This window comes from Macrotis lagotis, chromosome X (assembly GCF_037893015.1).
Source record: "Macrotis lagotis isolate mMagLag1 chromosome X, bilby.v1.9.chrom.fasta, whole genome shotgun sequence".
Classification (NCBI taxonomy): Eukaryota; Metazoa; Chordata; class Mammalia; order Peramelemorphia; family Peramelidae; genus Macrotis; species Macrotis lagotis.
The window spans coordinates 610,929,529-610,943,018 of record NC_133666.1 but is presented as its reverse complement, the minus strand read 5'-3'; the positions used below and the strand labels follow the sequence as shown (position 1 = coordinate 610,943,018).

Here is a 13,490-nt window from a genome sequence, read left to right as displayed (position 1 = left end):
TTTAGAAATGAGACCTTTATCAGAATTCCTGGTTGTGAAGATTGTTTCCCAGCTTTCTGATTTCCTTCTAATTTTGGCAGCATTGATTTTATTAGTACAAAAGCTTTTTAATTTAATATAGCCAAAATCTTTCATTTTGTGGTTTATAATGTACTCTAATTCTTGTTTGGTCATAACTTTATCCCTTTTCCATAGATCAGATAGATAAGAGTATTTTGGGGTCTATTAATTTATCAATGTATCACTCTTTATGTCTAATTCCTGTAACCCATTTTGACCTTATTTTGGTATAGGATGTGAGATGTGAATCTATGCATAGTTTTTGCCATACTATTTTCCAGTTTTCCCAATAATTTTTGTCAGGTAGTGAGTTCTTATCCCAGAAGTCAATGTCTTTGGGTTTGTCAGATAGTAGATTGCCATAGGCATTTACTGCAATTTCTTTTGAACCTATCCAAATCTACTAATCCATTACTCTATTTCTTAACCAGTACCAGGCAGTTTTGCTGACTGCTGCTTTTTAATATAGTTTTAGGTCTGGTAGAGCTAGGCCACCTTCCTTTACATATTTTTTCATCAGTTCCCTTGCTATTCTTGTCCTTTTGTTGTTCCAGATGAATTTTGCTACTGTTTTTTCTAGCTTGATAATGTAGTCATTTGGTAGTTTGATATGACACTGAATAAGTAATTTAATTTGGGTAGAATTATCATTTTTATTATATTTTCTCGACCTACCTTGAGCATTTGACATTTTTGCAGTTATTTAGATCTGACTTTATTTGGGTGAGGAGTGCTTTATTATAATTGTGTTCATACAGTTTCTGAGTTTGTCTTGGGAGGTAGATTCCCAAGTATTTAATGTTGTCTACAGATATTTTAAATGGAATTTCTCTTTCTACCTCTTGCTCTTGGGCTTTGTTGTTCATATGTAGAAATGTTGATGATTTATGTGGTTTATTTTATATCTTGCTACTTTGCTGAATTTGTTAACTGTTAATTGTTATTTTCTCATCGGAAACATTTTCCCAAAGGATTTATGTTGTCTTTGTTTTTGTCTCTGTTATTCCCTGCCATTTATCATCTTTGTATGTGTCATCTGCCTCTTCTCAAAGCATTTTGAGTACAGTTAGTGTCATTTAGCATCTTTATATGTCCTATGCTTAATATAGTACTTTCTTCATAGTAAAAGCTCAATATAAATGTTTGAATTGATCACTTTTTTCTCTGAGGTGTTTTATATTCTTTTTACATTCCTCAGTTATAAAATTCTAGGCACATTCACATTCATGAATCAGAAAATTCTAAATTTTATTCTTTTAAACATCTTTGTTATGCATTTTAAACTAAAATAGTACATCTTCTTTGGCCTTGGTAAGTGATGTCTATGTACTATATCCAGAAAAATGGTTTCATTATTTGCCCAGAGAATGTTGGACATGGATTTATGAACAGATTTATTTAACAAGCATAATCCCATGGACACATGCTGAAATCTTCTTACCCATTCAAACAGTGAAAACAGAATAATTAAAGAGCTGTTGCAAAGGTGAATATTATTCTATTCATTACACAAAAAAGAACTATTACAAATGAAGTTGATTTTTTGTGTTATGTTTGTTTTTATTTTTAATCTTTTAAATGAAGACTGTTTGAATTTAATTCTCTGATTATATGATGGGTTGCAAAAAAATACACCTCAACAACTATTAATCCAATTATTGAGAAATGGTCCTTTCTGGAAGCATATCCTAAAAGATATCTTGCACAATAGGTTTGGGAAAAGGCCAGTAGATTTGTACTAGAAGTAAACCTCTACTCCTTAGTGTCTCATCCTCTTTTAATGAGTTCTGTATATATACAGATATACATATGAATATCATATTTAAATGTAAATGATTTAATAGTTATTTTGTATATCATGTTTTTCAAGTAAATGTTCAGACTTATTTGACTCTAATACAATTGATCTATCCACACATCTTTTCTAAATGTATAGATTACAGCCAGCAGATGTTCTGGTAGAAAGTATCTGAGGCTAGGCTCAGAACTAGAGAGAAAAGTGGAGCCAACCATTTCATTAGCCTTCTGACTTGGGAGAAAAATTTCAGGAGTACTGAAAGGTTTCACATTGTTTTCTGCAGTTTCAAAGAGGGATTTTAGATTACAATTATTTTTACCAACTCCCTCAAATGTCTATGGAAGGAAAGCTGCTTTCACTTTTACCCTCAAAGGTGAGCCCTACCATGAGTTATTTACACAAAAGACCATCACAAAGAGTGAATAGTGAGGAAACTCACTTCTCTATGAAAAACTGCAAATAGAAGTTATATAAATTCTACAGCTTAGAATATACCAGAAAATAAACAATAATAAATGCCATTTTTACCTTAAGAGCCAGACGTAAATTACACTTATTGAAACACTGTATCCAAAGCAAACTGAAAATGCCACATAAATGCAGTTATTGCTATTTTTTAACAATAATTATTTTCATTATTATTATTTCTGGAATATCAAACTCTGATAATAACAGCTAAAATTTATGTAATAATTTGGGATTTGCACAATACTTTCCATATATTATCTTCTTAATTCCCACAGCATCCCTTCAAATTAGATAATATTTTTATTCTCTCTTTACAGTTTAAGAAACTGGGTCTAAGAGTGTATTCGTGTTTTAATTATAGTCATAGAGGCATGATTTTACCTCGTCTTCCTTACGCCAACTTCAGTACCATTTCTACTCCACCTGTCTTTCTTCCAGTTATCAACCATTCATTGTTCTCTATTATGTAGAATAGGAATAACAAACCTTTTTTCTACCAAGGGTCATTTGGATATTTATAACTTTATTCAAGGACTAAATTTTAGCAAACATTTAATTAACTCATCCCTAAAAAACTCATAGACTTATTGAACCAAACCCTGACTGCCAGACCAATGCAACCTGTGTGCCAGCAGATCCCTGCCTCTGATGTAGAAGGATACTGAGGGAGATAGAAAACTTTATAAGATAGGGTGTCTTTCCTCAAGGAGCTTATGGTGAATGAGAAATTAATGGGTTAAATTATCAAAGTTTTGAGGAATGAGAAATAATTTAAGATCATTAATCACATTGAAAAAAGCAGGTTTGGTCATAGAACTTATCATTTATTAGAGAGATAAGTCACAAACATTGATAATTAAAATATGCTATAATTAAATTGAAGTAATCTGAATAAATCCATTGCCTTGGGAAAGAATAAATTGTTCTGGATGAAGCCTGAGGAAAATTGGGGAAAACTTCATAGAGATGGCATTTGAGTTTTGCTTCAATTAATAAGTAGATATCCTGCATCCAAGAGAACAGGCTATGTTTTCAGTTCAGATTACTGTCTAGTATAAGAAAGGGTTAAAAGAAGGGTAGAAACAGGTTGTGTAGAATCTTGAATGCCATATAAACGAATTTGAAATTTACTTGATGAAATAGGAACTCATTAAACAAAATGAGCAGAGGAATTACATCAAAATATAGCTATGTACAAAAGTATTCTATCAGCAGCATGAAAGATAAATTGGAAGAGAGAGAATAGGAGAAAAGAGAAGATGCATTTGGAGACTTTTCTTAAGTAGAGTAAAGAAGACTTGGAAGTAGAAGAGGCAAGTGAAAATAATGCTGTGGAAATGGTATCGACAGGAACTGAATGTGAGAGGAAAGAGATAGGGGAATAATCAAAAATTACAATGAGGTAGCAGAATACACTGAGTCAGTAGTTACCAACAGCATGAAATAATCAAGAAATAATCAATACCAACAAAGGAACTGATAAAAAAGGAGAAGGATATTCTGATGAGACTTTTTTTTAAGTGTCTTTTGGTTTGGTTCTGATGATCTTTTCTAGAACAGACCAAGTAATAGCAATGATTCTATTATTAGCTACTATGGAGACTATTGTCCTTATATTATGCAACAAAAGGGTTCATCTAAGCAAACCAGTCAAGTTGATAAATTGTGCCAACACTAGGATGAGATAGCAAAGAATTCTTAGATTTGAAATTCGCAATTCTCCAAGATTGATGTTGGGAAATGTGGGTGGGATCAAGCCACCAACCTTTTGGTTAACAGTTGAATTGCACTAATTGTGCCACAGAGACTAACTTGGTGATGCAATGGATAGAGCACTGGCTTTGGAGTCAGGAGGACCTGAGTTCAAATCCAATCTCAGACACTTGACCCAGACCTGTGTGACCTTAGGCAAATCACTTAACCCTGATTGCCTTGGATCCAGGGCCATCTCCAGTCATTCTGATTCATATTTTTGGATTATGAGATCTTTGAAGTTAGTCATGACAGTGATTGCATCATTATAATCCCTACAAGTCCATACATAGTGTTCTAGATATAGGTGTATGATAACATTTTTTTGGTAATGCCAAGTCTTTGTGGAAGGATTCATTTGAGAAATTCTAACAGTTTATAAACTTATTGCATTATATGTAGGACTCCTAGAGAAAGATGGTATAGAGCCAACTGACATTTGAACTTTGCTTCAAGTAATCAGTAGAAATTCTGCAACCAAGAAAGGAAGGACAACCATTCCGGGCATAGAGAAAGCAGGAGCAAACAGGAAGAGAGAATAGACATGTTTTGAGTATAGTGAGCAGTCTCATATGAGAAAAGGATTAAAAGGTAGGATGGCAGTAGGTGACAACTAGGTGGAGCAGATTCAGGGTAAAGTTATTTTAAGGATATTTTTCTCATAGTTCCAAACTATAGATTCCTGGTACTTCCGTTGTTTTAATATTGTATAATTTGTTGGCATTAGTTTGTTGATAAGTATGTATTCCTTTTTATTGCTTAATTCACAACAATAGATTCTGTGCTAGGGCCACAAATATATTTATATCTCCTATGAATGATCCAATTGTTGTCTCTGTATTTTTGTAAATTTCTGACTTTTGTAGAGACAATTTTTTGGTCAGGTTTGGCTTGAACAGAATGACCTCTGAGACTTCTTTTGACTTGGAATTTTGTGATTCTATGATTTTTATTTTTAAAATACCAGGACTTTGGCAGTTATGGGAGGCTAATATTTGAACATTTATTAGGAAGCAAGGAGTTACAGTGAAATGGAAATGCCACTCTTTAGATAACTTTAGAAAACTTTCAGAGGTAGCCCTTAAAATATAAAAGGAGCAGGAAAAGAAAAGATACAGCTGTAAGGGCAAGCAATCTATGTGTGTATGTATTATACACACAGATACAGACACATACACATATATGCACATATGTATATAGATAGTTATTTAAATGTATTCCTCCATTCTCTGTTTTTTTATTAGTTCAGATCTTCTCATCAACGCAGATTACATTTCTCCTATGTCTTAGCATATGTTCTTCATAAATTGCTGTAGTCATGGTTAGGGCAATTCTGTGTGCACATATTCACACATAGCTATCCATGGAACAAAATGCACGCACATATGTGTGTTTTGTGTTTATGTACACATACATGATATATGTTAATATGATGCAGGTTCATATATACATATTCTTATGGTCATGCAAACACATTTATAAAATTTATAACACATATTTCTGCTCCATAAGTAGTTCTTTGCTCTTTCATTTCCCTTAGTTTGGCTTGGATTCCCTTCCCCTGATAAATGTTTTACAAGTTCATTTTACTGATGAAAGATTTTGCTGTGATTAAAGATTTCATGAAGTTATGACAAGGGTGTAATAGATCTTCATTCTTCAAGGCTCCACTTGCCTTGAGCTGACTGAGTAGGCTGGGCATTGATAGCTGTCAGAATGAATGACTGTCTCACATTCACTGTAACTCCATTAGAGTAGCCCCCTTCCCCCAACCCCTTTCTAGAGTTAAACTCAAATAAACAGCTATAGGAAAAGGGAGTATTTTAAGGACATGCAATCAGCACTATAAGGTAGTCACCTGCTTCCCTGGAAAAGAGCTCATATTTGTAATAGATTGTAAAATGGATTTTCCAGGAACACCTTGTGTTGTGTTAATGATGTGCTGTCTTCACAATGTAGCCTCAACTGCATACTCCTCAGTCTTGGATAAGAACCTCTTCTTAATAAATCATTTGTCATGGTATGGAAGTAAAGGAAATGGAGTATTACAGAAAAAGGGAAAGAGAATAGAGTATTAGACTGTAGGTCAGGAACTCTGGATTCAGATTCTAATTCTGATACATATTAACTTAATGACCTTTTTTTGTTGTTTTAAATTTTTTTCCTGTCTGCTTTGTAACCAATCATCCATTCCAAATCTCTGAATGATTATTATAGAAAAGAGGAATTAAATTTATTTGCTTCATGCCAATGAGTAGAAAACAATGGCAAAAATGACAAAAGAATCAAACTTTAGTTCTATATAAAGGCAAGCTTCCCAGTACAACTCTTTCAGAAAAGGGTTTGGGCTACTTTTAAAAGTAGAAGTTTTCAGAGAGACTTAATGACTACTTGCTCTGGTAAATGCTCCTGCTTCAGGTTGAGGCTGAACTGGATGACATTTGAGGTGTCCCTTCTAGTGTTAAAATTTTGGGGGGGCCTGTTCAGATTTTAAATAGTACTTTCATTATCATGCCTTATAAGATTATACTGCTCTACAATGATCTCTTCCTTCTTTGACTTCTGTAATACCTATTGCTTTTCCTGACCTTTTGATATTTATCTTAATCATCAGATTTTGTTAACTAATCTTTCACATAAAAGTATGTAACTTTTTTAGTTAGATAATTGGTTGGTTCTTGTCCTTCATTATCAATAAATGCTCAGAGGATATGGAAAGGCAATTCTCAGGTGAAGAAATCAAAGCTGTCTATAGTCATATGAAAAATTACTCTAAATCATTATTGATTAGAGAAATGCAAAATGAAACATAGCTGAGGTACCACCTCACACCTCTCAGAATTGCCAATATGACCAGAAAGGAAAATAATCAATATTGGAGAGGATATGGGAAAACTGAGAACTAATGCATTGTTGATGGAGTTGTGAACTGATCCCGTCTTTCTGGAGAGCAATTTGGAATTAGGCCTAAAAGGCAATAAAAATATACTTGCCCTTTGATCCAGCAATACCACTACTGCGACTGTATCTTGAAGAGATCATGGAAAAGAGTAAAAATCCCACATCTACAAAAACATTCTTGGCAGCTCTTTTTGTAGTGGCAAAGAATTGGAAATTGAGAGGATACATATCAGTTGAGGAATGGCTGAACAAATTATGGTATATATATGTAATGGAACACTCTTCTATTAGAATTCATGAGGGATGGGATTTCAGAAAAGCCTGGAAAGACTTACATGAATTGATGCTGAGTGAAATGAGTAAAATTAGAAGATCATTGTTCACACTAATAACAACATGGAGTGATGATCAACCATGGCTGACTTGTTCATTTCAGTAGTGCAATAGTCAAAGACAAATTTAAAAGACTTGTGATGGAAAATACCATTCATATCCAGAGAAGAAATTATAGAGTTTAAATGAAAACCAAAGCTTATTATTCTTCAGTTATTAAAAGTTGTCTTATAAATTATGTTATTTTTTCCCTTTCTAATGTTTTCTTTCTTCTGTTTGGATCTGATTCTTCTTTCACAGCATATTTCACATATCAGATTGCTTTCTGTTGCGGGGGGAAGGGAAAGGAGAGAGGGAGAAAACTGTAAAACTCAAAACCTTGCAAAATATATTGGTTAAAAACTACCATTGCATGTATTTGGAAAAACAAATAAATAAAATATTTTTAAAAAAGGAACTATCCTGTGTGTAACAAAACTTCTTGAGGAACAGGACTTTCTTTATTATTAGTCATCTAATCTCATCTTAAAACCAGTAATGAGGGTCCTGAAGTAGTCTGTTTTCTTTTGGATAGCTTTAATTGTTAGGGAGTTTTTCCTTATGTACTATAGAACCTAAAATCCTTCTTTCTTTTATTGTCATTTATTATTTCTTCTATTTTTTATCAAAAATGAAGTTTAACTCTTCTATATCATAACTCTTTGAATCCTTGATCTCAGCTTTTTAAACAATTTAGTAATAGGGAACTCTGTACCTTGAGACCATTTTGGACAACTTTGTCAGAAAGTTATTCATGATATTAGCTGATATCTGCCTTTCTCTGAAGTTTTTTTTTTATTGTTTTTAGTTCTGGCTTTGCAGTCAAATAGAATAAATCCAATCACTCTTCCATATCACTTAACAGTCCTTAAGGTACTTAAAGATAGCAATCATCTCTCCTCCCCAATAGAAGCCCAACAAAGACAAAAATATGCTTTAAGACTTTTCTTCAGGTTCAGTGCCTTCAGTTACTATTACCAAATCTTGCATAGTTATTGTTTCTAGTTTTTTTACTATTTTAGTTGTCCTCATTGTTGATAAGTGCTCTAATTTATCCATGTCCAACCTAACATGTAAGGCTTAAGAGCAAAAATAATAAGATTATTGAGTCATAGAAGCATAGTATCATAGAGCTGCAGTTGGGAAAAACCTCAGAGGCCATCTAGTACAATCCTTCAGTTTATAGAAAAAGGGACTAAGCCTCAGGACTTCAGGTGTGGCATAGTGTACTTAACAGACAATAAATCACAGAATCATTGATTTTCACTGCTGGGTGGATTCTCAAAGAACATCCAGTCTGCATGGTTAAATGACCTGATTCATTTAAATGATTTCCAAGATCATACATAGTGGTGGTTTCATTAAATACTATGAATGAGTCACATTTCCAAATCACAGCATAATAGATCTGGAAGGCATTTCAAAATAGACTATAGAATGTTATTGGTGGATAGTAACTTGTTTAAACTATTTTTTTTGTAGAAACAAACTACTGCCCCTCTCCAGCATCATAGGATTTGCATGCCTGCATCATTGGACTATCTTTTAGGCTCCCTCTCTTTCCATCTCTATCTCCCCATTATCTTCTATCCCCACACAGCTCTGCCATTCTGGGAATATTCTACCCCGGGACAATTTTTTTGTGAACAGTGTTAACAGACTTGAACTCATTCCTTAATGTTTAATGTCTTTCCACCCTATTATACTTAACTCATCCCAGTGATTCAGACCTCCCATTTGTCATTGTCCAAACTCTGTTTTCCAACTCCTATTGACAGCTTTCTCAATCCCATCTCCCTTAATCCAACCTCACCCAAACTCATTAACAAGTCTAATTTTCCTCTCCCTTGATTGACCTCTTCTGCCAGCACAAGTCTCTCCCCTCTGCAGTGTTAGCTGCTCAGTTACTCTTTCCAAAGCACAGATCTCACTGTGTCATTACCCCAATCAATACACTTCATTGGTTCCCTATCATTTCCACCATCAGAATCTTTTTGATTTAAAGCTCTTAATAACCTGATACCTTTGTGTTCACACCTCTTGACATATTCTGTGGTCTGAAAATACTGACCTCCTTGCTATTCCTTGAACATGATATTTCATCTTTTGGTCTTGGGTATTTTCTCATGCCTGAAACACTCTCTCTTCATCCCTACCTCCTCTCCTATCTTCTACATGAAATCTTTCCTGATTCTCTTAATTTTAGTGCCTTTCCTCTGCTGATTATCTCCACTTTATCCTGAATGTATTTGGCTTATTCACACATAGTTGTTTGCATGTTTTCTCCCCATTAGATTTTGAGTTCCTCAAGGGCAGAGATGGTCTTTTACTTTTTTCTCTTTCCCCAATGCTTAGCACAATTCTTAAACACATTTTAGTTGTTTTCTTTTCTTGACAAAAATTCTGGAATGGTTTACCATGACCTTCTCCAGCTCATTTTTACAAAAAAGGAAACTGAGACAAAAAAGGTTAAGTGACTTGCCCAGCTTTACATAGCTGGTAAATGTCTTAGGCTAGATTTGAATTCATGAAGATGAGTCTTTGTGATTCTAAGCCCAGTGCTCTATCCATTGTACCTCTTGGCCCACTTAGGTCATAATAGACTCTGCTAACTGGGTTTCCTCAAGGCTTTATCCTGGGAACTGTTTTCTTCTCCTCTCCTCATCAAGATGCTTTTCTTAGTGATCTCATTAGCTCCCACAGTTTTATTTATAATTTCTGTACAACCATGATATTTCTATCAACCTCTTGTTGTGCATTTCCAGTTACCTATACCTCAGTATTTCCAAAATTGAATTAACTTTCTTCCCTACTCCACACTTTCCCCCCTTTCCCAACTTCTCTCTTATTGTTAAGGGTTTCTTCAACTTATGAATCACCCAAGTTCTCACCCTCAGCAACATATTCATTCATCATGTTCTGTTCTTTCTATCTCAATAACATTTCTTATATAAACCTCTTTCTCTCCTCAGACACTGCTACCACCTAGGTTCAGGCCTTTATCTCTTTTATCCTGAACTATTTGCTAGTTAATCTTCCTGCCTCTAGTCTCTTCCTACTCTTGTCTGTCAGACATTCAGCTGTTAAATTGTTTTTCTTAATGTGCAGGTCTGTGGATCCTTATTTCTTCCAGTATCAATGAAAAATAAACTTCTCTATTTGGCTTTTGAGGTCCTTAATAACCTAGTTATCTTTGTGAATTTCTGGTCTTCTTCCATCTGTTACAGTGATGCTGATCTCTTGCTGTTCCTCAACTTCTCAGCGACACTCCCACCTTCTGCAAGGCTCCCTTTCTTGATTCTCTTTGATATTAATCTCTTTCATCTGAGATGATTTCAGTTCATCCTTTCTTCTATCCATGTCATACTTGTTTGGAAATTTCCCTCCTATTAAAACATGAACTTTGGAGGAGGGAATTATGTTTTGCCTAACATCTCCAGGTCTTAGCACAATGCTTGGTAAACAGCAGGTGCTTAATAAATTCTAATTTCCTGATTAATTGACTACACTGCATAGAAGTAAAGTGCTTTGCCAAAAGTTCTGTGCCTCCTAAGTAGGAGAAAGTGAGGAACTGAACCGAAATCTTCTGACTTAAAGTCTTGCATTTTTTACAGTCATGCTGCCTCCTAGAAAGCTGTTCAGAGTGGAAGTGGAATACTTTTTCCTATGTGCAGAACAGTTGACTTCTCACCTTGACTTATTAAATGTGGCAATCTGAGAATGGCTTCAACTTCTATTTCCAATTTTTGGCAGCTGCATTTTGCTAAAATGACAGGGTGTATTGTCTCTTCTACATCACCACTCAGGATGTTTATCTATTCACAGATCCTTTTTTTCACTTAACTCTCTTGAGCATTGGTATTCTTAGTTCTATTTATATATTTTAGGCTAGATTTTGTCTGAGAGTGACCAAGATTATTAGAAGCCTGGAGAATGCCATTTATAGAATCATCAAATGAGAGCCTCAAAGATAATCTAGTCCAGCTCTTAGCTATGAATGAATTCTTCTCAGCCTCACTAGCAGTGGTCAATAAGCCTATGCTTAAAGGATCAGCTAATGGAACTTAAGAGGCTGAGTCTAGAAAAGAAAATATTGAAGAGAAATTTGATATATTTCTTAAGTACTTTGGGGTTTATCATGTGGAAAAGTTATTAGAAACAGTGGGTATTATTTCTATAGAAATCTATTTTGACTAGATAACAAAAATAAGTGCCTCTAACAATTAGAACTACTTCATGAGAGATGGTGCTTTTTTAGTCACTGGAAGTATTTTAAATTGAACTTCGATGATTGGTTGTTTGGAATATTGTAATAGTGAACTCTTGTTTATATAGGTAGTCTAGCCTAACTGCCATGCTCTTGTTTGGATACCTTTCCTTTTCCTCAGTAGTCTTTTGTTTATTTATCCCCTCAATAGATTGTAAATTTTTTGAGCTTCCTTCCCTCCTCCCTTCCTCCTTCCCTCCCTTCCTTCCTCCCTTTCCTTCCCTCTCTCCCTCCCTGCTTCCTTCCCTCTCTCCCTCCCTGCTTCCTTCCCTCTCTCCCTCCCTGCTTCCTTCCCTCTCTCCCTCCCTGCTTCCTTCCCTCTCTCCCTCCCTGCTTCCTTCACTCTCTCCCTCCCTGCTTTCTTCCTCCCTCCCCCCTTTCCTCCCTCCCTCCCTTCCTCCTTTCCTTCCTCCCTCCCCCCCCTTCCTTCCTCCCCCCCTTCCTCCTTTCCTTCCTTCCTCACTACCCCTCCCTCCCCTTCCTCACTACCCCTCCCTCACTTCTTCCCTCCCTTCCTTCCTTCCTTCCTTCCTTCCTTCCTTCCTTCCTTCCTTCCTTCCTTCCTTCCTCCCTCCCTCCCTCCCTCCCTCCCTCCTTTAACATTCAGCACATTGCCTGGAACTTAGTAGGTGCAAATGATTCTTGACTTTTGGAGTAGTTCTCATTTAGGCCCTTTCCAAGTATGTGATTTTGTGATTTGATTTAACAGTTTAGCATTCTTGGCAGAGTTCACTTCATATCCAACATTTAAAAAAATTAAATTTCTGGTCTGCAAATGTCCATGAATAGAAGCAAGTCTTCTTGGGGGAAGAGGAGGCAGGCAACCATGAGAGGACAAGGGAAGGGCAGTGTAGCTTGAAAAGTTAAGAATTTTTCAGTTTCTTCTTTGAGAGTGAAAGGAAAATATGATTTTTTTTAAAGTGTCTGTATCTTTTCCACCCAGTACCCGTCAATGCCATCTGCTTCTGGATGTGTTCAACTCCACAGAGCATGAGCTAACCATCAGTGCTAAGAACAATGAAGAGCTTATTCTACATGCTGGGGAATGTCAAAGGTAAGTGCTTCTACACATTAATGAACTTAATGCTTTTTTTATTATCTAAACAATGCAAAAGTTTCAAGGGTTTAATTTGATGGGATACTGAAGGGGTTATCCATCCAGATCATTAGGAGCTAGAAGAGTTTCTCCAGAAACCTGTGCTAGGAAAAGAAGTTTGTTTCCTCAAGTGATAGCGTAATGAGCACCTGGGCACTTTTGTATCCTAAGCAGCTTTACCTTGTTGATGCAGCTGCTCAGCCTCCATGCCAATGACTTCCTCAAATCTGGATAGAAATCACCAATAGCAATTGACACCTGCCATTTTCACCAAAATATGTAGGGAGAATTAATTAAAAAAAAAACTTTGTTAAATTAAAAGCATCTAGAGTACCCATTCAGGTTTATGGAATTGATTCATAAATATGAAAAATCATTTCAGTTTCTAAATGAAAGCATTACATGGGGAAAGTGCAGATGACAGTAATATCACAGTCTGCTCTCACACAGCTTTTCAATTTGAGGTCTGACAATCATCCTGACATTGGAAGCAGCTACGTTTTCTGCATATATCTAGGATTTCCTAGACTGTTTTTCCTCTTCCTTGTGTTGCCAGGGAGGATAATTTGATTATTGTTGAGGATCAAGGTGATTTTGATACAAAGATGGATAAAATACAAAATGGTTGCATAGACAGGATAGCAGGTCTTTTTTGGTGGGCTATGGCCTCACCAGTTATTTTAATGGAAAGAATTTGCCAAAAAGATTTGCTGATCTATAGGTCATGAAGACATTCTTTAAGCCTGTTTCCTTGTGGGTATGATGATAGTTGCCTT

The 13,490-nt window shown here is 35.5% G+C and overlaps 1 protein-coding gene across 2 annotated transcripts in view; it reads left to right on the top strand.

The window, feature by feature from the left end:
- The window catches only part of TRAPPC9 (trafficking protein particle complex subunit 9), a 1,041,075-nt gene that overhangs the window by 514,235 nt on the left and 513,350 nt on the right, over positions 1–13,490 (top strand). For both annotated transcript variants that reach the window (XM_074202721.1, XM_074202720.1), the window contains exon 19: positions 12,562–12,672. In XM_074202721.1, coding sequence (XP_074058822.1) covers positions 12,562–12,672 — 111 coding nt within the window. The remainder of the gene's footprint in view (positions 1–12,561; positions 12,673–13,490) is intronic.